The sequence below is a fragment of the Gopherus evgoodei genome, chromosome 3, assembly GCF_007399415.2.
Source record: "Gopherus evgoodei ecotype Sinaloan lineage chromosome 3, rGopEvg1_v1.p, whole genome shotgun sequence".
Lineage (NCBI taxonomy): Eukaryota > Metazoa > Chordata > Testudines > Testudinidae > Gopherus > Gopherus evgoodei.
The window spans coordinates 166,461,698-166,488,528 of NC_044324.1; the positions used below are offsets into that span (position 1 = coordinate 166,461,698).

Below are 26,831 nucleotides of genomic sequence, written 5' to 3' on the forward strand. Positions count from 1 at the left end.
GATCACCGTAGGGGAAGTCAAAATGTCCATTGTGATCTTGGGGGACCCTGCCTGCCCCTTAATGCCATGGCATACAGGGGGCAACTTGACAGCAGCAAGGAGCAGTTCAACAACAGGCTGAGCAAGTGCAGAATGACTGTTAAGTGTGCTTTTGGCCATTTAAAGGCCCGCTGGCGCTGCCTCTATGGGAAGCTGGACCTGGCCAATGACAATATTCCTATGCTTATAGCCGCGTGCCTCACACTCCATAATATTTGTGAAGAGAAGGGTGAAAGCTTCATTCGGGGCTGAACCGCAGAGGCACAGCACCTGAAGGCTGAGTTTGAACAGCCAGAGACCAGGGCTATTAGAGGGGCACAGCACGGGGCCATAAGGATCAGGGATGCCTTGAGGCAGCAATTTGAAGCTGAAAGCCACTAATATTTGTTGCTATGCTCAGGAGTGCAGTGCTTGTAATGTTAGGAGGTGATTGTGATTGGTGCAGGTGATGCAATATGAAGATTTAACATAATTGTCTGTTGCTTTGCAGGGCTCTGTTTGCTTTAATTAATAGAATAAAGATGGCTTTCAAACCAACACAATTCTTTTATTAAAAAACAACAACCGGAAGAGAGAGTCAAACAAAAAAAAACATCAGTAGGTCCCAGGAGGAGGTGGAGTACCAGGATGACTAAAGATTTGTGTATATCCAGGGATCATATCCAGCATTCTCCTTTGGAGTACAATGCAGCAGCTATTGTACTTCATCAGGGTCAAACTGCAGAGGGACGGGTGTTGAATGCAGTGGGTACTGGGAGTCCGCAGTGCTGGACTTTAACGGAGTGGGACTGGAATGCAGCAGGCACAGACTGGAGCCAGGAGGTTGATAAGAGTGTGTTGGCGGTGCCTGGGGGAAGCGTGGGAAATAGTATTGCGACAGCGGCTGCAAGGGAGGGCGGGTGCGGAGCTGCTCAGTTTGCAGTGCTAGTATTGCCTGGATCGTGTCTGCTTGGCACTCCATAACATTTAAAAGTCGCTCCGTGACTTCATTCTGGCGTGCCGCATTCTCCGTTCAGTCCCTCTTCTCGCTGTCCCCTCCTTCAATTCCTGTTTCTCGGCAGCAGAGTGCATCATAACTTTATGCAGAAAGTCCTCCTTAGTTCCTCTTGGCCACTTTCTAATTCTACACAGCCATTCAGCTGACAATAACAAAGAGGGAGGCTGGGCTCCCAAGGTCATCTCTGTGAAGTTTAAACACCTTTTACGGAAGCAGTGTTGTTTGCAACACATAGAACATTGATTCAGTGAATTAAAACACAACCAGTACTCATGCACCTGTCACTAACTGGCTGACCCCAGGCAAACACACATGAAGCACAAGACCCCCAAAATGGTGAGTAGCCACAGAGGAAATCAGTGTTCCCGAACCCTATTGTACACTGAGCATGTGGTTCTTGGGGAGAGCCAGTACTGTAGAGGGGGGCCTGATTATCATTCCTGTCACAACACTTTCCACAGGATGTGATCATTATGGAAGATATTTCACTGCTGAGGGTGAGCAGGGAATCAAGGGAAGACCTTCTCCAAGACTGCGACTTCCACCCTGGCCCCTATGTGGCTTGCCTGTGTGCAGCAATGGTCCCCCAAACCCATGACAGCAGAGTGGTGCAGGAAAGTTACTGTTAATGGGGCAAGAAACAAAGCAGCTCTGCCAAAGAACCCGCCACAGCAGATTGCCCAGTATCTCCATGAGAATTTCCTGGAGATCTCTGAGACAAATTCCTGTGAAGTGAGGGAGTCATTCAACAGCCTGTTCTGCCACTCAGACTAGGCAGGTGGTGGGAGACAAGCCTTCTTTCTGCAACCCTCCTGTCCCCAACAACTTGCTTCAGTGATTCCCCAAATCAAATCCACTTCCCAGGGGCCTCCTCTCCTGTTTGCACTTTGCCAACATCCAACAGCTGTGACTGGCTAGCCTCCTCCGGGGTAGAAAAGAGCTCCTAACTGCATGCATCTCTGACCTCCGAGTCATCCTGTGCCTCTGGGTTCCCCTACCGCTCCACATCCTCACCCAAGATTTCTCCTCCTGGCTTGGTCCACTCTTGATTGGCACACGAGCCACCGAAGTATCCACAGTGGTCTTCGGAGTGGAGGTGGGGTCACCGTGGAGTATCGCGTCCAGTTCTTTGTAGAACTGGTAGCTCATGGACTCAGCATCAGAGCGGCAGTTTGCCTCCCACACCTTCTGGTAGGCATTCCACAGTTCCTTCACCTTGACCCTGCACTGTAGTGTGTCCTGGTCATGGCCCCTTTCTGTCATGCATTGTGAAATCTGTCCATAGGTATCATAGTTCCTATGGCTGGAGCACAGCTGGGATTGGATAGCGTCCTCTCCCCAAATGCTGATGAGGTCCAGCAGCTCAGCATTGCTCCAATTGGGGGATCGCCTGGGGTGTGGAGTAGGCATGGCCATCTAGAAAGATGTGTTGAGACCACTACACACATCACTGAGCAAACAGGAAGGGGACTTCCAAAAATCCAAAGAATTTACAGGGTGGGGAATGATGATTGGTCACCTGAGGGCAGCACAGTAGAGTTCAAACTGATGACCAGAGAGGTGAGAACAGGCATTGTGGGACACCTCCAGGAGCCCAATCTCGCAGCGCTGTGATCGATCATAGTGTCTACACTGACACCACAGCGCTGTAGCCCCGGCACAGAAAGCTGTACGCCTCTCGTCAGCAGGGCTGGTGCAAGGAAGTTTCGCGCCCTCGACGAAACTTCCACCTTGCACCCCCCACCCAGCTAACCCCCCCCCCCACGGCAGCTAACTCAGCCCCCCACCCAGGGAGCCCCCCCATGGCAACTAACCCCGCCCAGGGAGACTTCCTCTGTCCCCCCACAGCAGCTAACCCTGCCTGAGGAGACTTCCCCCCTTTCCCCGCCCCCCCCCCCCCCACCATGGCAGCTAACCCTGATTGGGGAGACTTCCTCCCTCTCCTCCCCCCCCACGGCAGCTAACCCTGCCTGGGGACACCTCTCCCTGTGGAAGCTAACCCTGCCTGGGTAGCCCGCCCCAGCTCACCTCGGCTCCGCCTCCTCCACTGAGCATGCCAGCGCTGCTCTAATTCTCCTCGCCCAGGCTTGTGGCGCTGATTGGAGGAGACTTAGAGCTGGGCTGTGTGCTCAGCGGAGGAGGCAGAGTGGAGGTAAGCTGGGGCGAGGAGCTGTTCCCCTGTGCCCCCCCCCCCGTTACTGCGGGTAGCCCTCCCTGCGCGCACCCCCACCCAGTTCACCTCCACTCCACCTCCTCGCCTGAGGGGACTTTTAGGCTCCCCCAAACACTAGGCGCCCTTGGCGGCCGCCTAGTGTGCCTAAATGGTTGCACTGGCCCTGCTCGTCGGGATGATTCTTTACAGCGCTGCAACTGTGCAATTTCTGATCACTATGTGGCTTGGCAGTGTGTACACCTCGGGAGTTACAATGCAGAAAGCTGCTTTACTGCGCAGAAACTTGCCAGTATAGACAGGGCCTCAGTGTCAGCCAAGACCGAAACAGTTGTGAGGGGTTGCAAAGGCATCATGTTCAGCACCTGGGTAAGAAGCTTTTGCACACAGGAATTTTGCTGCACTCCAGGGAGTGTTGCAGCCAGTCCTTCTTAGCTTGCTGTAATATCATTGTGATATAGTGCCATTTGAGGGGGAGGAAGAAAAGCAGAGAAATGAAGGGACCTCAGCGTTTCCCAAAAGAAAAAAAAGGTCAACCAAAAATTGACAAAATCTCTCCAGTCCCAAAGTGGTACAAGGCAGAGATGCCATAAACCAAGCAGGATCAGAGCAGGCTTCCCAATCCTCATTGTGTCTCAACAGGTACCTGGAAGACTGCATTATTTTTAACACTCTCTTGTCTGGAACCGAAAGACTTGCATGGTGGGAGATGGTATTTTAAAACACTTTTTGAGACATTTAGTTGTATCAGAGGGTAGAGTATTGTAAAAATAAAAATGTGGTTTCTAATTACTAAGAAATATCTTGCCCCGTGTTCTGTGACATAGCACTAGTCAAGTTCTAAATTGCTGAGAGCATTAAGTCATTCAATATGAATGGGGTTACATGAATGGGTATTGTGAGAAACTAATCATTGCTTAAAGATTTTGGTTACATATGGGGGGGGTGTACAAGATACAAGTATGTATGTGGTTGTATATCATTTTTAAACTCAGATCTATATAATAGAAACTTTATTCAGTGTGATGAAAGCCGTTTTCTATCTCTTCTGCAGAAGATTGTAGACTAGCACAGCCTCTGTTTCTCTTTAGAATTACTTGGCTTTGTTTCTGTTGGAGTTATTCTTTCCCATATTCATCCTCAGCCTGATTTAGGGCAATATCCTCTTCAGCTCTAGTCTTTTTCTCTTGTCACAAAAGGCTGGTGGAACGTCAACCACATTGCACCAGTGCCAGCAGACAAATTCATGGAACGTCTTTGTTTTCTTAGCCAGTAACATCTCCAATTAATAATTTCCAGAAATGGGCAAAAATCAAAATTTCCATCTCAGATGAAATTTTAATATTTTGATATTTGTTTTGGCCCAAATTGGGATGAAAACATGATATATTGTAAAAAGCAACAAAGAGTCCTGTGGCACCTTATAGACTAACAGACGTATTGGAGCATCATCTGACGAAGTGAGTATTCACCCACGAAAGCTTATGCTCTAAACATCTGTTAGTCTATGAGGTGCCGTAGGATTCTGTCACTTTTTACAGATCCAGATTAACACAGCTACCCCTCTGATACTTGACAACCGGATATATTGTAAGTATTCATAGAACAGAAAGTGCTATAAATGTTTTGTTTTGAGCCAGTTCAATATTAAACTTCATCTGCTGGTGGTGCTGTACCATGGAGGTGTAGTTTGTGTGCCTCATGCAGTTATTCTTTCCTAAGGGCAAGGGCCCCTGGCTGGATCACATCTTCCGCGATGCATTACACTCATGTGACTCCTGTAATGCACTATGTAGCTCAGAGGGGAGACTGCAGTGCATTGTGGGAGCCTAGCCCGTAATAGAGAATGAGACCATAAAACACCTGCACTACAACTCCCATAAGGCACTGTGGCACTTCAGGCAGATAAAGTTTACTGTCAGACTGACTTGAAACAAAACATTTTTCAGTGCAGCAAACCAAAATGTTTCAATTCAGGTCAAATTGAGCTGAAACAAAATATTTTATTTTCATTTGCCATTAGGAAAAATCAAAAAATTTCTGCAAAATTAAAAATGTCAATCTTCAAACACTGCAAAAAAAATTTTGACAGAAAATTCCCAACCAGCTCTAATAATCTGAGTCATTTGACTTCTTTCTATTCTCCTCTCCCCATATGGAGACTTTAGACCAGGGATGGGAAAACCACGGCCCGCAGGCCACTTTAAGCTGGCCCGCGAGCTCCCACTGGGGAGCAGGGTCTGGGGCTTGCCCCGCACCACACAACTTGGCCTCACTCTGGCCAGGGCACCGGGTCGGGGGCCACACCACGTGGCTCGGCCCCACTGCAGCGGTCCAGCCAGGGTGCATGGTCAGGGCCGCACCACACTGCTCCCAGAAGCCACGGCATGGCCCCACTCCAGCCGGGGCACAGGGTCGGAGCCTGCTCCATACAGCTCCTGGAAGCAGTGTGCAGAGCTGCCTGGCCTTGCCTCCGCGTAGGAGCCAGAGAAGGGACATGCCACTGCTTCTGGGAGCTGCTTGAGGTAAGAACTGCTCGGATCTCACACCCCTGAACCTCTCCCTACACCCCAACCCCCTGCCCCAGCCCTGATCCTCCTCCCACTCTCCAAACCCCTCGATCCCAACCCAGAGCACCCTCCTGCACCCTAAACCTCTCATCCCCAGCCCCACCCCAGAGCCTGCACCCCCAGCCTGAACCTGCACCCCTATCCCACCCTCTGAACCCCCTCCCACCCTCTGAACCCCTAAGTTCCAGCCCAGAGCACCCTCCTATACCCCAGACTCCCCAGCCCCACCCCGGAGCCCTCACCCTCAACCCCAATTTTGCGAGCATTCATGACCCACCATACAATTTCTATTCCCTGATGTGGCCCTCAGGCCAAAAAGTTTGCCCACTCCTGCACTAGACAATTCCTGTCACTTCTTGAACATTTCTTAAGTTTGGCATTTCCTCTCTGTCCCCACCAGTAAAACACGGATTTACACTATAACACACTCTTACCTGAATTGCCCCTTTTTCATCTCCCTGTCTCTCATCCCCAGTCTGTCCAACATGCTGCAGCTAAAATAATTGTCTGAACATGTCACATGGCTGAAGTTCTTTGCATGTCCTCTGTTTCTTTCTGCAGCCAACCAGTAAGTATGTTGAATAATCATTATCTTAGATCTTCCATAATGTCTTGCATCTCAGGTACCAAGATGGGAAAACTCATCCTGGGTAATAGTCTTTGATATTACCTGTATCTCATTCTGGGCAAGACAACAAATGACAAAGTAGAAACCTAAACATGTGGCTTAAGAGTTGGGAAGGAAGAATAGGCATTTAATTTTATGAAGTATGACATTTCTTTCTGGAAAAACAACAAGGAGTCCGGTGGCACCTTAAAGACTAACAGATTTATTTGGGCATAAGCTATTGTGGGTAAAAAAAACCTCACTTCTTCAGATGCATGGAGTGAAAGTTACAGATGCAGGCATTATGTAATGACACATGAAGAGAAGGGAGTTACCTCACAAGTGGAGAACCAGTGCTGACAGGGCCAATTCGATCAGGGTGGATGTAGTCCACTCCCAATAATAGATGAGGAGGTGTCAATTCCAGGAGAGGAAAAGCTGCTTTTGTAATGAGCCAGCCACTCCCAGTCCCTATTCAAGCCCAAATTAATGGTGTTAAATTTGCAAATGAATTTTAGTTCTGCTCTTTCTCTTTGAAGTCTATTTCTGAAATTTCTTTGTTCAAGAATAGTTTCTTTAAAATCTGTTATAGAATGTCCAGGGAAATTGAAGTGTTCACCTACTGGCTTTTGTATGTTACCATTCCTGATGTCCAATTTGTGTCCATTTATTCTTTTATGTATTCATTTTTGTGTCCATGGAACCCTTAGAAGAGCAATACGTTTAATCTGAACTGACAATAGAGTAATGTGCTTGCTGAAATAGTGCTGTAGAATCACACTGTAAGGAGGAATTTAAATTAGTATTGCAATGGCACAGATAAGCACACGAGTGAAAAGAAAGGATATTGTAGATGTAGATAAAGATAGCATGGAAGTGTGTACTTAGTGTCAATAAGATTTAATTTTGGGAATCATGCCACAGCAGAAAGCTGACTGAAAAGTGATACAGTATTTGTGGTGTTAATACAACAGGGAAGAGGAATATAGGTGGCTGTTTTGGAAATGGAACTAACTATAGGAATACTCTCTCACATATCCAACTTAACAAAAATGAACTTTTTTGCCATTTAGGAAAATATGTGGCTTTTTGAGAGACTATTGAAACTAGAAGTCAAGAGGAAAGGAGCAGGCATAAGAGGAGAGGCTCCAGCTGGGAAGGAAGCAAGCAATTTAAAATAAGCATGTAGAGGAAATATAATCAGACATTAAGACAACACAAGGAGAAATGCTAAGAGGATAACAGAGATACTATGGTTGACAAAATATAAGAGAAATTCCCATATGTGGCAGAACGTTGCAGAGCTAGTCATGATATACTCCAGTAGGCCACATTTTCAAATGTTTACTACAAAAATGTAAGTGCAAACCACATATCTTCTTGTACAAACCAGATGATAACACGCACACTTAGCTGGTATAGCCATACTGATGTGAAGTCACTTTTGTGAGCACAGTTTCAGAGTCTACCTCTTCCAAAATTTGGTCCACAAAATCAGGAGCTTTTGTGAATTCAGTAGAGGGATACATACTGGTTTACTATTTCGTGTGTGCGCTCTCTCTCTCTCTCTCTGTTTCCATTATCATTCTTAGGCTTAAGGTGTGATCTCAGATTCCCTAAGGCATCCTGCAATATTCTTATCTTGTGCTACTCATCTGGCCTTTAGCCAGTATTCTCACACAGCCTTACAAATTTGATGCAAGTTGATTGTCATTGTCTTCTAATGAGCTTAGCAGGCATATTGCCACAAAGAGGAGAGGAGCTTTCCCTTTTTTGATCTTACGGTATTTTCAGTTTCAGTCGTGATCAGGAGTAATTGTTCAGTGGCATCAAGAAATTCTATACAGTTTATGAAATTAGATCTCTCGATTGATTGTGGAGATTCAGCATATCCACTTGTCTGATGCAATATCTGGAATTCTTGGCATGCATTATTACCATAGCAGTAGATATAAGTAATACAGGGAACATAATTTACAGGTATCCTCGTTTCAGAAATTACAAAGAAATACTCTGTGAGAAAATATAAATATAGATTGTAAAGCAGATTTAAAACAAAATCTAGAAAAATGAAGAGTTCACAATAGGGAGAGTAGTAGGTGAAAGTCACAAGTGCAGAATTAAGGTTTAATTTCCTTTGATTTACTTGGCAAATAAAAGATCTTGAGGAGCGTATAATTGCAGAAGTGGACACATTTTGCTGTTAGTACAGAGTCCCAAAGGTACAATATAAACCAACTTGCAGTGATCAGGATGGATTCATTCTATGCGTTGATAAAGTGACTCACTAAGTTCGTCATAGAAAAGACAGTGATGCCAGGAACCAGAATATACAAAGTACACCCCATTTACAAAATGATTCTTCCTTATTCCAGATTTTCACTCAGAAAGTTGTTGGGTTTTTTTGTTTTGTTTTTTACCAATTAGCAAGCAAAGAATTACTGCTCGTCCATTTAATTTATTCACCACAGAGATTTAGCTGATGCTTTATTAAACTACTCTACTACTGTCAACACTGACCCTGTATTTCATAAGTGTTCCTGGAAGAAGGCAGATCAAGAGCTTATCCATTACCTGTATTCTCACTTTCCCAGCTCATTGTGCAATTCCACTGAGTGATTGTGGTGCTGTATTTGAAACTTTTTCAAAAGTTGAATAAATCCAGTTATCCCAGAAGCGTGGTGAGCATCAAGTATATAACAGATGGCAAATTTGTAATGCTGTAGCAAATGGTTTAACCTTTCCTTTCACGCTGTTTCTCACTCTGCTTCTCACTCAGGCCTGGTCTACACTACGTGTTTAAACCGAATTTAGCAGCGTTAAACCGATTTAACCCTGCACCCGTCCACACAATGAGGCCCTTTATATCGATATAAAGGGCTCTTAAATCGGTTTCTATACTCCTCCCCGACGAGAGGAGTAGCACTGAAATCGGTATTTCCATGTCGGATTAGGGTTAATGTGGCCGCAAATCGATGGTATTGGCCTCCGGGCGGTATCCCACAGTGCACCATTGTGACCGCTCTGGAAAGCAATCTGAACTCGAATGCACTGGCCAGTTAAACAGGGAAAGCCCCACGAACTTTTGAATTTCATTTCCTGCTTGCCCAGCATGGAGCACTGATCAGCACGGGTGGCGATGCAGTCCCAAATCCAAAAAGAGCTCCAGCATGGACCGTATGGGAGATACTGGATCTGATCGCTGTATGGGGAGACAAATCTGTTCTATCAGAGCTCCGTTACGGAAGACGAAATGCCAAAGCATTTGAAAAAATCTCCAGGCTATGATAGACAGAGGCCACCGCAGGGACTCAGCGCAGTGCTGCGTGACAAGCATAACAAAAAGCCAAAGAATCAAATGGACGCTCATGGAGGGAGGGAGGGAGGGGGTACTGAGTACTCCAGCTATCCCACAGTCCCCGCAGTCTCCGAAAAGTATTTGCATTCTTGGCTGAGCTCCCAATGCCTGAAGGATCAGAAACATTTTCCCAGATGGTTCAGGGTATATGTCGTCAATTTACACTCTTTCCCCCCGCCCCCCAAAAGAAAAGGGGAAAAAAACGTTTCTCACCTTTCTTCAATGTCACCCTATGTCTACTGCATGCTGCTGGTAGACGAGGTGCTGCAGCGCTGAACATCAGCATCCCCTTCCCGGTGGCAGACGGTACACTATGACTGCTATCCATCGTCATCATCAGCCCGTGAGTGCTCCTGGCTGGCCTCGGTGAGGTTGGCCGGAGGCTCCTGGGTAAAAATGGGAATGACTCCCGGTCATTCCTGGCAGATGGTACAGAACGGCTGGCAACCATCTTCATCATAGCAACTGGAGGAGGAGCTCTATCAGCCCCCCACTTTCACGTCTAAAGAAAAGATTCTGTACTGCCTGGACTATCACAGCAGCGGGAAGCTGGGCTCCTCTCCCTCGCCACCCTTTAACGTCCTGCCTGGACTATCATAGCAGCTGGAGGCTTCCTCCCCCTCATTTTATCTCACTAAAAAGTCAGTGTTTCTTATTCCTGCATTCTTTATTACTTCATTACACAAATGGGGGGGACACTGCCACGGTAGCCCAGGAGGCTTGGGGGAGCAGGGAAGCAACGGGTGGGGTTGTTGCAGGGGCATTCCCTAGAATGGCATGCAGCTCATCATTTCTGCAGGATCTCTGGGGCTCTGACACGGAGCGGCTGTGCTCTCTGGTTCTCTAGAACATTTGCCCCACATTTTAGGCAGGACTGACTCTTATTTTTAGACAAAACATAAAGAAGGGAATGACCTGGGGAGTCATTCCCATTTTTGTCCATGCCCCCCGGCCAACCTCAGCGAGGCCAGCCAGGAGCACCCATGACAGCAGCAGACAGTACAGAATGACTGATAACCGTCATCTCATCACCAATTTACAATGGCATGGCAGACGGTGCAATAGGTATGATAACAGTCTCTGCTACCTTCAAAGGCAAATGAATGCTGCTGTGTAGCACTACAGTACCGCGTCTGTCAGCAGCATCCAGTACACATATGGTGACAGTGACAAGGCAAAACGGGCTCCATGGTTGCCATGCTGTAGTGTCTGCCAGGGCAATCCAGGGAAAAAGGGTGCGAAATGATTGTCTGCCATTGCTTTCACAGAGGAAGGATTGAGTGACGACATTTACCCAGAATCACCCGCGACACTGTTTTTGCATTGGGATCTCAACCCAGAATTCCAATGGGCGGGGAAGACTGCGGGAACTATGGGATAGCTACAGGATAGCAACCCACAGTGCAACGCTCTGGAAATCGATGCTAGCCTCGGTACATGGACGCACACCGCCGAATTAATGTGCTTAGTGTGGCCGCAAGCACTCGACTTTATACAATCTGTTTTACAAAACCGGTTTATGTAAAATCGGAATAATCCCGTAGTGTAGACATACCCTGAGAGAGCCCAACGCTGTTTATCTCTGTACCTGATATACCATTGTACCTAGACTAAAGGAATTAGAATACAAATCAAAGGAAGAAAAGAGAGCAATTGCCAGTGATTCACAAAAGCTGTCCACAAAATATTTTTTCCTTCAAAACATAGTTTTGGAATGTATAAAATATTAATATGCATGAGACAAAGTTATGCTGACACTACAAGGTGACATTGGTACTGATCACATTAGTAGTGCTGCATATGATTGTGGTCAGTTCATCAAAGGAAGTAACGCTACTGAAATTAAAAAGATTGAAGCACAAGGATCACCAAAAATACACTGTAGAATTTTGAGAAGTAGCCCTCTTATTTATGTGACTAAATATGGACATAGGCAGCTAACTTCACACTCCCATTTTTAAAAAAGCTTGGCTGTGGGTACCATGCACACATGATTGTTCTGAGTTTGTTCTTTGCTAACCACAAACTTTCTTTTTCCCCACTAGGGCTTATTTCAAAACGTTTGTTCCTCAGTTCCAAGAGGCAGCTTTTGCCAATGGAAAGCTGTAGGAAACACCAGGTCTGGAGAAGATGCCAGACAGATTATTACATCCACATGTATGTCAGCCCCAAGAGGACTTCCTGGAAGTGGGTTGGAATCTCTTCTTTTGATACTTTTTGCCTCTGGAATAGCTTTGATCTCCACAGACTTCATTAACTCTATAAAACAAGGACCTCAGCTGGCTAAGTCTAAACTGAATATTTGATACTCCTTCTCCAGTCCTCTCCTACCACTATCATTTCCTTTTATAGCCACTGGATTAAATTAAAACCTTAGTGTTTAGATATGATACCGTTTCCCTGTGACAACAATGTTTAATGCAATGCTTTGTTTCAGAAATGCTTGTCTTTCAGGTGTTGTTAAGAAGTGATTGTTTTCATACCAGTATTCTGTTGTTCTGAACCTTTGTGTATTTTCGGCATATCCTAATAATATATAAAGCTGCCATAATTATCAGAAATGCCTAATGGACTATATAATGCCATATTCTGCCCTTGACATTTGCCTATATTTATGATTCTTATTGACACATGTATGAGTCCAAATATTTAACTGCTCAGTGCCTTTCAGATGCGTTTGATGTTGACATGGCAGTATGTTTTTTAATATCTCAGCTGAAAACTCATCATGAGTTGAATTCAGTGTCTTTATAGTCTAGTTTATTTCAGGTAACACAACTTAAGGTGACTTTCTAATTGACATCAGTTGCTGTTACTGAGAGAGGTCTATCGCTTTAGTATCAACTGTTCAAGTAACCAGTTGTGTAAATTAAGGAGACAGACTAGAGCTCCTGCATAGTCCCACAACTCTGTCAAGTAACGTAAATACCACTAATGAAACAGGCCTTTAACAAGGAATTACTGAATTCTTTGAAGGCAACAGATACAATAATCTAGGGAAGCAGATTTATTTAACCTAAGACTTTCAGTTTTAGTCAGCACATATATTTAAAGAATTGATGAGAAGACGTAATGGGATGCATCAGTTTTTCTAATGCTGTAATGGTAAATGAAGAATCCCAGCCACTCATCTTCCCCTTCTCGTGATATGTTATAGCAGGCCATATATAGCTGACTCTTAGTGGTGTCACTTCCCAAATTAAATCGTAGATAGACCAGGGTACTTTCCAGCATGGAATAAAGTTTGTGTGTTGTTATAAATACAGAATACAGAAAAGGTACTTTCTGCTAAGTGTTAGGGAACTGAACTGATGAGCTGTTCTGAAGACATAATAGTGAAAAGTAATATATCACTATTTCTGTTGATGTTATTAAATATTGTGACAGACCCAGACCAGTGGGGTACAGGAGTCTGGTAGAGGACAAATATACTGGTCACTGGATGAGTAGTTTCCTGTTCCCTGAGTGACCAGAGCAGGGGCTGCACTAGAGTAATCAGAAACCTGCTAGAACCAATTAAGGCAGACAAGCTGATTAGATCACCTGCAGCTAATCAAGGCAGGCTAATCAGGGCACCTGGGTTTAAAAAGGAGCTCACTCCAGTCAGGCGAGGAGGAGCCAGAGGAGAGGAAGTGCGTGTGAGGAGCTGGGAGCAAGAGGCACAAGAAGCTGAGAGTGAGAGGGTGTGCTGCTGGAGGACTAAGGAGTACAAGCGTTATCAGACACCAGGAGGAAGGTCCTGTGGTGAGGATAAAGAAGGTGTTTGGAGGAGGCCATGGGGAAGTATCCCAGGGAGTTGTAGCTGTCATGCTGCTGTTACAGGAGGCACTATAGACAGCTGCAATCCACAGGGCCCTGGGCTGGAACCCGGAGTAGAGGGTGGGCCCGAGTTCCCCCCAAACCTCCCAAGTCCTGATCAGACACAGGAGAAGTTGACCCAGACTGTGGGAAAGATCACTGAAGTGAGCAAATCTGCCAATAAGTGCAGGACTCACCAAGGTAGAGGAGGAACTTTGTCACAATATGTATGCAAATTTTAATTGATTGGCAGTATTGCCCCAAATTCCTTGTAACTTTGGATTATTAGAGAAAAGTATTGTCTACTAGAAGAACTGTGTGTCCAAGGAACAAGTATGATCCTTGTACATTAATTTTTCTTAATACATTCTATTAGTCTAGTTTCCCTGAGAAACTACCATCCTTCTAGCAAATTCTATTTTTTTTTAAATGACCGTATACTATTGAAAGTCAAAGTCAGTTAGGAGTTAAATACCAAGTTGAAGTCAAATCATAGGCCTTATTCCAAGTCTAAAGAAAAAGGGGGACAGATTTTGTCCCCTTATCTGGTCCCTTGTAACTGTTGCTGAGTCACAAAGGGGCTGTAAACAGCCTTCAAAGGTCTGAGGACAGATTCTCCCAGCACAGGTACTACATTGCGCTGCTGTAAACAGAACTGAAGCCCTTTGCTGAGCTAAGCTAAGCAGGGTTGTTTTAAAATATATCTTAGCTATTCACGCATCATTACTGCATATGAACAAAATTTACATTAATCTATACGAGACAACCATAAACATGCACTTCCTGAGGTATAAATCAACATTACGTACAAATACGCCAAGACTATGTCGCCTCTAGCTATTATCTTTGGGAAATCATGGGAGACGGGGGAGATTCCAGAAGACTGGAAGGGGGCAAATATAGTGCCCATCTATAAAAAGGGAAATAAAAACAACCCAGGAAACTACAGACCAGTTAGTTTAACTTCTGTGCCAGGGAAGATAATGGAGCAGGTAATTAAAGAACTCATCTGCAAACACTTGGAAGCTGGTAAGGTGATAGGGAATAGCCAGCATGGATTTGTAAAGAACAAATCGTGTCAAACTAATCTGATAGCGTTCTTTGATAGGATAACGAGCCTTGTGGATAAGGGAGAAGCGGTGGATATGATATACCTAGACTTTAGTAAGGCATTTGATACGGTCTCGCATGATATTCTTATAGATAAACTAGGAAAGTACAATTTAGATGGGGCTACTATAAGGTGGGTGCTGGCTGGATAACCGTACTCAGAGAGTAGTTGTTAATGGCTCCCAATCCTGCTGGAAAGGTATAACAAGTGGGGTTTCTCAGGGGTCTGTTTTGGGACCGGTTCTGTTCAATATCTTCATCAACGATTTAGATGTTGGCATAGAAAGTACGCTTATTAAGTTTGCGGACGATACCAAACTGGGAGGGATTGCAACTGCTTTGGAGGACAGGGTCAAAATTAAGAATGATCTGGACAAATCGGAGAAATGGTCTGAGGTAAACAGGATGAAGTTCAATAAAGATAAATGCAAAGTGCTCCACTTAGGAAGGAACAATCAGTTTCACACATACAGAATGGGAAGAGAGTGTCTAGGAAGGAGTATGGCAGAAAGAGATCTAGGGGTCATAGTAGACCACAAGCTTAATATGAGTCAACAGTGTGATACTGTTGCAAAAAAAGCAAACATGATTCTGGGATGCATTAACAGGTGTGTTGTAAACAAGACACGAGAAGTCATTCTTCCGCTTTACTCTGCGCTGGTCAGGCCTCAGCTGGAGTATTGTGTCCAGTTCTGGGCACCGCATTTCAAGAAAGATGTGGAGAAATTGGAGAGAGTCCAGAGAAGAGCAACAAGAATGATTAAAAGTCTTGAGAACATGACCTATGAAGGAAGGCTGAAGGAATTGGGTTTGTTTAGTTTGGAAAAGAGAAGACTGAGAGGGGACATGATAGCAGTTTTCAGGTATCTAAAAGGGTGTCATCAGGAGGAGGGAGAAAACTTGTTCACCTTAGCCTCCAATGATAGAACAAGAAGCAATGGGCTTAAACTGCAGCAAAGGAGATTTAGATTGGACATTAGGAAAAAGTTCCTAACTGTCAGGGTAGTTAAACACTGGAATAGATTGCCTAGGGAAGTTGTGGAATCTCCATCTCTGGAGATATTTAAGAGTAGGTTAGATAAATGTCTATTAGGGATGGTCTAGACAATATTTGGTCCTGCCATGAGGGCAGGGGACTGGACTCGATGACCTCTCGAGGTCCCTTCCAGTCCTGGAGTCTATGAGTCTATATGCTGTGGTTGGGTGGGGATATAGAAAGACAGTTATTCTTCTGCTGAAATCCAAGTCCCTGTGCTGGTTTTTTTGCTCTGTCTCTGAAAGGAAATATTTCAAATGTTTCTTTTCTAGTGATGCACAGCTGAAACTAAGTAACAGTAGCTTGTATACCATTATGTATCTACACTGTATTTATTAACTTAGGAACTCTGTGGTGAGACTGACTTCTTTAAGAAGATTTGGAAGGTTCATTCAAGAATATCTACTTAGATTTTTGATTGCTCAAGTGGCATCCGTAATATCTCCATTTTTTATCTTATTTACATGTCAGAAATTGTCATGAAGCTACCAAAGGCTGGTAATGTTCCTCAAGCATTTCACTATGACAATCACCTACACATTTTAAATCAAAATTCTACCCTTAACATCAATACTATGTATTTTGGACATTGGACTACTCTAGTGCTGTGGTCTCTGTGCTCCACAACTCTCCTAAGGTGCCACTCCAACACTATACAGAACTAACCAATCATTTGATATGTTCAAATTCATTAATATCTAATGGCTGTTCAGTGGCTTAGGTGAAATCAATTGATGGTTTCAGTCCAGTTCCTAATTGATCATATGTCCACATGACAAACCACAGTTGGCATTATTGTTTGCCATGTAGTCAGAGAGTCCATGGATTGAAAAGATGATGGAGATTGAGCTTTATTACCCTAATTTGTAGTCCCTCAAAATCACAATTGAGGTACATTGTCCTCCGCTAGGAGAAACTTGTACTGCCTGTAGCTTGGATAAATGGGTAATTTCAGTCTCCAGGTCTAACATTTTGGAATTTTTTTTTGAAGTACAGTATTCTGATCCTAGATGATATGAGCATTTGCTTTTCCCCATCTGTAAAATGGAAATAATTATATTAACCTCCATTGTAAACCACTGCGAGATCTACTGATGAAGAGCATTATAGAAGAGCTACGTGATGTAGTTATTTATCATTCCAGAGCAGTGCTTCTCAAGCTGTAATCCATGAACCACTAACAGTCCATAGAGCCCATCCTGATCATTCAAAGAATGATATATTTTGAAAAATAGACAGTGAGAGAATTGGTGTATTGGGAGGAGCATGAGAGAATTTCTCTCTTATAAATTGGTCTACAGAATGAGAAAGTGGAGAGCTTAAGAGAGAATTTGTTTGACCAGTCTTACATTAACAAGTTACAGATATTTGTTGAGCAAATGCAATTATGCATGTGGTTATTTCCTATTTGCATAAAGTTGAGTGTATATTCTAATTATAACATTCCTTGCAACCAGTTTAATGGGAATGAGACCATCACTCTTTTGTTCTTAATATATGCAGTTAAAAAAAAATACAGATGCTTGACTCAGTTAACTACAGAACATATGATAAATAACTAATCACCTTGAAATTATTGTGAATATGTCTAAAGAATTTAAGTTCCTCCCCAACATATGCTTCAACTAAGGGAATGCATTTACTCTTTATTCAATAAGCTTGTGAATTCAACCCTTATCATGGAACTTACTCAAAACATATTGAATTATGACAATATACAATGAAGCCCTTTTTCTTTATACATCACCCACTCTGCCATGAACTGTACCCACTTATTCTGATCCAAAGTTGGAGTAAACTCCTCTGGTAAAGTTTTGAAGTAAATGGGTATTCTGGAAGAATAATGAAAAACAGTCATCGCCAAGTATATCTTGACCTTTGATTTTGGATCTTTCTTCCATCCTGCTGGGGCACTGGTTTGGTAGTGAGAGAGTAGCGTCTCACCTGTTGAATCAACAACGCAAGTTTCGGCACCATCTGGGATTTATTTGGCAGTCATCCCATTCAAGTACTGAGTGTGCCTGACGCAATCTAGTTTCTGAGAGTTGACAAGCTCACTGCTGGAGGTAGCATGTATCTCCTACGCATTATTAAAACCTTACTAGACATATTTTCCCATAGGTCTCTCTTGTCTATCCTATCTAGCAACAGCCTTGACTATCAGTGTTCTGGCCCTGACAGTCAGGAAACAAGATCTGTCAATAAACTGCAGCACAAGTTGCTAGATCAGCCCCTGTCCCTCAGACTTCCAAAGCAGGGAAGAGTAGAATAAGAATAGGTAGTCTACTTCAAGCAGCACTCCCTGAGACAAGTCTGGAGGGGTATGAGAGGGCTGCAAAAAACAGGTTACTGATGAGTAACATTTCCTTCTTATGTGTGTCCCTCTTCTCTCATCTTATCCAACAATAGCTTTCACTAGCAGCAGATGTAACAGGCAATAGAAACCTCATGGTAGAGCAGGAAAGACCACCCTTCCAAATTTGGAATCCACTTCAGACATCAACTCCAATCAGTAATGGCAGATTAATATGAAAGGGGAGTGCCAGGTGGGCACCTCGCCGATATAGAAGTACCTCAGACTTCCAAGCCTATGAGGAAAGCATGCTGCAGGAAGTTGATAAAATTTGGACGCAGCCTTTGAGCCTTGTTGAAAATTGACAGCATGGAGTCCTTTACCCGTTGGGCAAGAGAAGTCTATGACTAAGCAGACGACCGATGAGCAATGAATCTTTCCTTAAATAGCCACTGTCTCTTTAATTAACGCACAGTTGCTCCCATTAAATCTAAATGTTATATTATTTCAAACTTTTTAAAATGCTAGTGAAAATCCCTTAATTCACCTACTTTTAAGCTTTTGTCTCTGTTCTCTGTAATATTCCAAGGCAGTCTGGCTTTATCCCCACTCACTAACCAAGCCAGATTAGGAACCAATTTAGCTGAGTCCATGTTTAAACATGAACCCCAGTGTGAACAAAGACAATCAGATATATTATCACTTTATACCACACATCTTTCTATGCGCAGTTGTGAGCTCACATAATTTTGTGAGTACATCTCAGCGGTTCTCAAACGTCATTGCACCACAGTCCCCTTCTGACAACAAAAATTACCACACGACCCCAGGACGGGGAACTGAAGCCTGAGCCCACCCAAGCCCCACCACCCCAAGCAGGGGGGCCAAAGCCAAACCCCCTGGGTTTCATCCCCGTGGGAAGGTAGGACCTATAACCTGAGCCCTGCCTCCCAGGGCTGAAGCCTTCGGCCCCAGACAGTGGGGCTTGACCTTTGGCCCCAGGCCTCAGCAAGTCTAATGCCAGCCCTGGTGACCCCATTAAAACAGGGTCATGACTCACTTTGGGGTCCCAGCCCACAGTTTGAGAACCGCTGAGCTGTTGGTTTCTTGACAGTGAGTTAGAGCAAATTTAAGCTCCATGAGATGTTAACAAAAAGACAGCAGTGCATGCAGCTATTTCATAGTCCTGTATTAAACATAGAATAGTGTTCTGTAAAGATGACCATTCTTTTGCTAGAAGCAAAACTTGTGAAATTAAGTATGGTATTTTGCAGGGAAGGATGCTGGTACAGGGAGGTTAACTCCATCATTAACCAGAAACAGAATGGGTAATCACCATCATGTCTGCATGTGATCCCACCAACTGTAAGCATGCAGAAATGTTAGTCTTCACATGGATATTCCAGTCACTGCTGCCTCTCTAGTTTTCATGCTTTGGTTGTGCCCTAAAATCACCTCTATATTTGAACTGATTTTTAATGACTTGTGTAGAGCAATATTTGTTTTCAGGCTTGGTGCTGATGTCAGATCAGTCTCGCACCAAAGCTTAATTTAAATGGCACCTTAGGATCAGTAGAGAAATAAAGTACGGTGTACTCTCTTGTTCTGAGGAAAGCCTGCGCCTGAAGAAAACTGCCACGTCTGTCAGTGGTATCATCTGCTGTTTGCTTCTTGAGAAAGTACGAGGTTCTCCACAGGAAAACCCAATAAAATGGCTGCACTAGACACAGCAGTGGGTTTGAAATAAGAGAGATTTGTTTTTAGTTCTAGCAATAGAATATTTCCAAACCGTTGGCCTCGCCAAGTTCACAGTGTGTTTCCAGTGGCCACAGTGTTACTGATTTTAATGTTGCTTACAAGAGGGTCTCCTCTATTGGCCACTTTTGTGTAAAGGCTCAACTCTTGCTTCCAGGGCACTGTGCAAAATACAGTTTCATTTGTGTGCTAATTATCTGGCAAGGAAGCATACAAAGATCAAGATTAACTGTTGAAAATCTTAAAGTATCAAGAAATCAACAAAGGAAACGAGGTTTGGCGGATGCCCGGCTGCTTGCTGAGACCACAATACAGGCCTTCAAATGTATCCCATTGCAGCTTAAAAAAAAACACCAAAAGAACACGAGAGGCTTTTCTTGCAGCAATAAAGAACAAATACAATATTAAACAACAGGAAATAAAGGAAGCATTAATTGCAGGTACAAAATACAAACCAGAAATCTAACATTATGCATGCCTGCAGCTCTCTTGACATCAGAAGAGGACGTAGAATTAATGCCTAATGTATAATACACTCTGCAACCTCCTACAGTGAAAATTGATCCTTGGGGTGTTACATATTTTCATCAAACTCTATTTAAACCGCAGTGTTGCTTTTCCACCTGTGAGAATGGCAAAGCTGTGCCAATGAAAACTAAATCTTTTGCTACCAGAGGAATCTATTCCAGGTTTGCTGAGTTCTAAAGTCCTTGATTTGGGATGGAGTGAGTATTTTGTAAATTGCTAAGTCTGTCAGCAAATCGGGTGCCTCAGTGTTTATTCAAAATGATTCAGGCTGATTATAGTTTGACACCTTGTTCCTTTTATTCCATTGTCTTCTGCTTAATAAATAAGACATACTGGGTTTTTGCATCTTTTAAGGGGCATTTAGCCCTGGTGTCAAGAGTGACAGCTCTGGTCAGACAGGAGTCTTCTGTTTAGCCCCAAAACAGCAGTCAGCCGCTTTCCTGCCCTTTTCCAGCACATGTAACTCTAACCTCCCCTGATAGGACTACACCTAGGAGTGACAGCGCAATTTATCCTCCATAGCCCAGTCACTTTTTGATCTTTTTGCTCAGACTGCCAGCAAGGTGCCAAGGAGTCTCAGTTATTATAGTGGTGCTGCAGCAGTGCATATCCTTGTCCACTAGCAGCTAGGCTAAGTCCCTACCAGCTCACTGCACAAAGAACACTGAACAGCCTTCACGTGGTAACAAATTTTGGTCACTGGCAAATTGGGCCAGATTAATTCTTACACTGGATGGAGCAGCTGTGCCTGCTGGAAGGATTCATCCCAACAGAGCAAGAGGTAGGGCACTTCTGCTGAGGTTCTGATAGGAAAGGGCAGCTGTAAAATCTAGCTGACACCCCATTAGAGCCCTGTCAGCTAGTGCAGAATCTTGTGTGTGTCCTGACCAGCTGGGCTGACCATCCCCACTTGGATGACTGCGTGCACTGGCTCTGAGCCCACCAATAGAGTAGAGGTTGCAGACAGCTTGCTCCCCTGTGCTCCCAACTCTAGGTGGACATAAAAGGCTCCATATCCCATTAACTATATCCTGAGCCATCCAGTCTTTCCTGTCATTCTTGCTTGTGTGGAGGGGAAGCAAATTTGAAAATGAAACCCCAGTTCATAGAAATAGTTCAGGTTTCGCTGGGTGCTTTTTTCAGTTCCTGTTTTTCTTGTAATAAAAGAATAATGCCTTTATTTTGATGGAGAAGATTCTTGAGCTTGCTGCATTTCAGTTGCCAGTATATATCCTCTGCATTGATGTATTTTCACCACATCCACCAGATGCAAGTAAGGCTGTGTCTCAGCATCTTCCACTTGCCTCAGAACTGCTGGTTCCAAACTCAGGTAACCTGCTGATGAACCAGGAAACAGGCTGACATTTTCTGGTTTCAGCAAGAAGGAGGTGAGTTTGGGTGAACAAGCTTATGCTGTACGAGTCAAACAATCTGTGAGGCGCACTATCAGCCCTTGTGACCATGACGAAATAACAGCTTCTTTCTAATGGGGTCAGAAGGCTTAATGGAGCAGTTTCCGCACAGGAGTGGATTGTATAATTATATACCGGGCCTTGGCGTGTCTGGCTCTAATAGTACCTTGGACTCTTATGAATGACTCACCCTCTGCTTGGGGCTAATTATGGGCAGGTTGCATGAAAAACCCGTGCAACTTGACCCTCCCTTGTAACTTCTAGTGAACTGGTATTCATCACCAACCTGGATTGCTCACTACAAAACTGTTACCACTCAGTTGCGTGACAGAGGGAGGGAAAGAATTTTCAAAGGGGAGGCTTCAGCCAGCACAATAAAGATTGCTTGATTTGAAGCACAGGATTTGCCTAATAGAACGTTAGTCCTCTTAGTCTGATTTCCTGTCTCTGGCACTGGCCAATACTGTGATACTTTATAGGAAAATGACATTCCCACACCAGTTCAGTAATCCATCTAGTCACTTGTGCAGACTGTACATGGGGGCTGAGGATCATTTCCCTTTGATGCCCACTGACAATCAGTTTACACCATCAAGCTAGTGGTTTGATTACACATATCTTAGTTTGCATAACAGTGTTTATGAATGGGTCATAATGTTACTCAGTCCCTTTTAAAATTCCATCCCTGTGTTCATCACTGTGACCTAGTTTTCCACTAAGTTCCACATGGTAACTGCACAATATGCTGCATGAAGCAATATTTCCTTTTGTCCACTCTAAAGGTATCATGAAAGTGCCAGAGGCCAATTTTATGCTTGAAGGTAGGCATCTGAAGATAACTCCTTTTGACACTGTAGAGCTTGCCAGCATCACACGGAGTAGAATCTTCCCAGAGATTAATTTTGCTGAGAACAATTTATCCTACCTCTTCTATAACATAGTATTATACTTGGGACAGGGATGGCAAAAGAATACTTGTGTATCAAGCATTGTCACTTGCATAGGATTGTGGGAGCTGCAAAATATATTTAGGTGAGGTCAAAGAACCTTCAGAATGTTGCCCTCAGTCCTTCATGGACTGGGTCTACACCAGACTTTTTTGCAAAATATTCTTTCCACCCCAGTGTATCTCCAGTAGTGTGAGCTGTAGTGTGCATAAAGTTCCTGCAGCCATCACTGTGTTTGCCACCATCTTGTCTGGCCCTGCCCTGAGCAGCTCTAAACAACTTGTTGGTATGAAATGCCAGTGGCACCTTGTCTGCACTAGCGCTCTCGCTGTTGGTACCACAGATGGCCCTGTTACTGACATTAGCAATGGTCAGAACATTTTGATGTAAAAGCCTTCATGTAGGCCACCAGGTGGGAGGGGTGGGGGAGGTGATGTCATTCCAACCCTAGAGGCCATGGAAAAATAACAAAGAATGTTTTAAATTTCTAAAATATTACTAGCCTTCAGCTTGGCCCTAGAATCATGGAGCCCAAACTGTCATCTCCCCAGGTTACTGCACTCCGCTATCTCTTATCACCCCTTCATTCTGCTTTTCTCCCTCCCTTACTCCCTCCTTCTTCACTTTCCCCCTCATGCACTTCTCTACTTCTCCTTGTCTTTGCCCTCCAGTACACTCTTGTTTACTCTATGCTGCTTCTGCTTCCCATTCCTTTCTCTCCCTGTCCCCAGGTAGAATCCCAGCATGTAGAGTCCTCAGTGCTGACAGGAGAGGGGAACTCCACTACACCTGCACTTTATTGGAGCTCTAATCTTGGACCCTGAATCTGCAGCAGCATGTGGGCTCCCCAATCTTTCCTGCCCTCCCTATTCCAATTCCTCCCTCTTAGGAAAACAAAGTCTCTGTTTCTCTGTCACTGACACAGAGTGAGAAAAGCCTTCAGAGAGTGAGGTCCTTTCCCTCTTCAGAACTGGAAAGCTTTGCAGACATGCAGAGAACTGTAGCTTTCGGGGAGTAAAAACAACGAGGAGTCCTTGTGGTACCTTAGAGACTGACAAATTCATTTGGGCATAAGCTTTTGTGGGCTAAAACCGGGGCTGGCTCCAGCTTTTCTGCCACCCCAAGTGGCCAAAAAAAACAAAAAAAAGCCGATCAGCAGCAGCTCGATCGCACCACTTGATTCTTTGGCAGCAATTCGACGGCGGGTCCTTCACTCTCTCTCTTCCTCTTCAGCGGCACTTCGGCAGCAGCTCAAAGAGGAAGAGAGGGACTGAGGGACCCGTTGCCGAATTCCCACCAAAGACCAGGATGTGCCGCCCCCATGCTGGACGGAGTGCCGCCCCTTTGTATTGGCCACTCCAAGCACCTGCTTACTTAGCTGGTGCCTGGACCCAGCCGTGGCTAAAACCCACTTCATCAGATGCATGGAGTGGAAAATACAGTAGGCAGGTATAAATACACAGCGCATGTACCTGCCTACTGTATTATCCACTTCATGCATCTGATGAAGTGGGTTTTAGCCCACGAAAGCTTATGCCCAAATAAATTTGTTAGTCTCTAAGGTGCCACAAGGACTCCTCATTGTTTTTGCTGATACAGACTAACACGGCTTCCACTCTGAAACCTTTCAGGGAGTAATAACACTCTGACCTTTTCAGCTCCTCCCCTTAGATGTTCTGAGTGCTTTACAAACACTCATCCAGTATGCTCACTCACCCAGCCAGTCAGCCAGCATGCTGTCCTGTCTGCCTGCCACATCCAGCGTACCCATTTTACACCCCTTCCTCATCTGTCATGTTTGTTTGGCCATCCTTCCCCTCCCCTCAGCCCAGCCAATACCTCCACCCAAGCAACCAACCAACTGGGCACACCCAAAAATCTGTGTCCCTCTCACACTCATTGACATCTACCCAACTATTCATTTTCTGTCCTGCCTGTTCACCTGCTTGTCAGATCAATGTGTGTATCCATCACTTCAACTCACCTGTATGCAAAGCCCTCCATGTTGTCAAGTTATGGAGACAGAATTTCTGAAAACTGTGAAAACCCCAGAATCTGTGCTAGCTGTGACAAAAGTCCAAGCCTCACCCACTAGTTTGTTATGAAGACAGAGCACCTTTAAAGATAATTCACAGGGAAACGAGAAATAGGAGGAAGAGAGGAAAATGAAAAGTGGAGAATGGTTAAAGACTCTAAAACTTCAATACAGGTAACAGGATTTTCAGATCTTCAAAGCACAAAAATGTTGTGTTACAGAAATGTGACTGAGACCCTATTGTCAAATCAATTCCATTCCCTCCCATCCCCCCAATCTGGGGTCTAAATTGACTAGCTGCAGCAAGGAAAAACTGTAATATCTTGGCTTCACTAGGATTTCACAGCAAAATAGCTATATCCAGTTACTTCTCTCAATATACAAACACGCCTCCTTTTGCAGAAGAGGAAGCAGAAATTGTCCAATATACCTTGAAATCATATATTTTAAAACAACTTGGTCTGAGATTGATTGGCAAACAGGAGTGAAAGAGTTAAAACTGAGGCTATGTCTAAACTACAGCTTATGTCAGAATAATTTATGTCGCTCAGGGGGTGAGAATAAACCATCCGCCTCCGCCCCAACTGAAATATGTTGCACCAACAAACATCAGTGGGGAAGCACTGTGTCCGGGGGGGAGTTTCTCCCACCAACGTAGCTACCGCCACTCGCGGGGCTGAGTAGTTTAGCCAACAGGAGAGCTCTCTCCTGTTGGTAGAGAGTGGCTACATTGGAGAGTTTACAGCAGTGCAGCAGGACCACTGTAAGCTCTTGAATATAGCCATAGTCCTAGTTAAATGAAACACTGAAGGTGATACAAAGTGATATCTACAAGGAATTACACCAGCATGAATACAGTCGCAAAAGTCTTAGCCTGAGCAGTCTGTTTGCAGGAGCTTCCTGCATACCACTGCCTCGCTGTACAAAAATAAAGAGTTGTTTGAGGTTTGTCTAAATTGTCTTTGCACCTAATCCTGCCAATCAAGATTAAATCTCACAGACAAAACAAGCCATTTGGGAGACAGACCAAAAAAGCCTTTATAGAAAAAAATATAAACACTCAGCAAACTGTGATTATCTTCTGAAAGCAAAACACTCCCTGGCCTTATTGTTTGTTTGTAGCAATCTCTCAAGTCCCCACCGTACCCCCACTTGGGGTACAATCTCTTATGCCCCCATCACAACATTATTGCTGGCAAGGGCAAATTTGTGTTTTCTTTCCTTTTGTTGTGGCTTGTTTTTTACTTTTTATTTTTCTGTTTGTTTTAGTAAAGTCTGAGTCTCGCCCATTTCTTGTACCCAGTTTCCTTTCATTGTGCATATTCCTGTATCCAGCTGCTTGCACCTGAACTTGGCTTCAGTTCTTGCCCCCTTCTCTCCTACACACACACACACACACACACACCTGCTCCTGCTGCTGCTGAAAGTGCCTGCCTCTGCTTCTAGCATTTCACTGCTGCCAGCAGTAGCACCACATGAGGGCTGATGTTATCCTCTGAACGGTGTCCAGATGAGCGTGGGGAGAAGCCATAAAATAGTGCTTACTCAAGGATTCTGGCTGCCAATCGTGCTCCTCTTTTCCATGGAGACCTGAGGGTAGATGCCAAACCCTCCTTGTGCAGTACAGAGCTTATCCTGTCTGGCACAAACTCCCCAAAGCACCAAGAGCACAAATATGTTTATTGCAGGAGTGCCTTAGCTTTGTGATGCCAGCTACATGGGCCATATGGCAGGAGCCCAAGGCCCTGCACTTAACTTACATATCAATATATATTTATTTAATCATTGTATTAAAGGGACAGTGTCCAGAAGTTTAGAAACAAATTCAGATTTTTTTAATAACAAAAAGGGTTGGCGCCAGATGCTGATCTCAGTTATACCAATTCAATCTGGAATAACCCACTGAATTCAGTGGGTTACTGCAGACGGCCTTTGGTCTTACTAGCTGCAAAATTTGCCCCCTAAATATAGGGGAACTGATTATATAACTTTTTTTCTTTTTATAGTTTCTTTTATAGGTCTATGGTTTTTGTAGTTCTTTTATAGTTCAAGTGCAACATGCGCTTTGGCTAGGTTTACCCAAAAGTAAACAAACAGTATTAAATGGGAAAAGAAAGTGAGAGTTTAAAAAATTCTTCCAGCATTAATTGTCTATCGTACACAGGTAATGGAATTT

The 26,831-nt window shown here is 44.2% G+C and overlaps 1 protein-coding gene across 1 annotated transcript in view; it reads left to right on the forward strand.

The window, feature by feature from the left end:
• Positions 1–12,550, forward strand: part of BABAM2 (BRISC and BRCA1 A complex member 2) — a 341,856-nt gene extending 329,306 nt beyond the window's left edge. Inside the window, 1 exon segment of the mRNA XM_030557316.1 lies at positions 11,787–12,550. Coding sequence (XP_030413176.1) covers positions 11,787–11,850 — 64 coding nt within the window. The 3' untranslated portion in view covers positions 11,851–12,550.
• Positions 12,551–26,831: the final 14,281 nt, after the last annotated feature.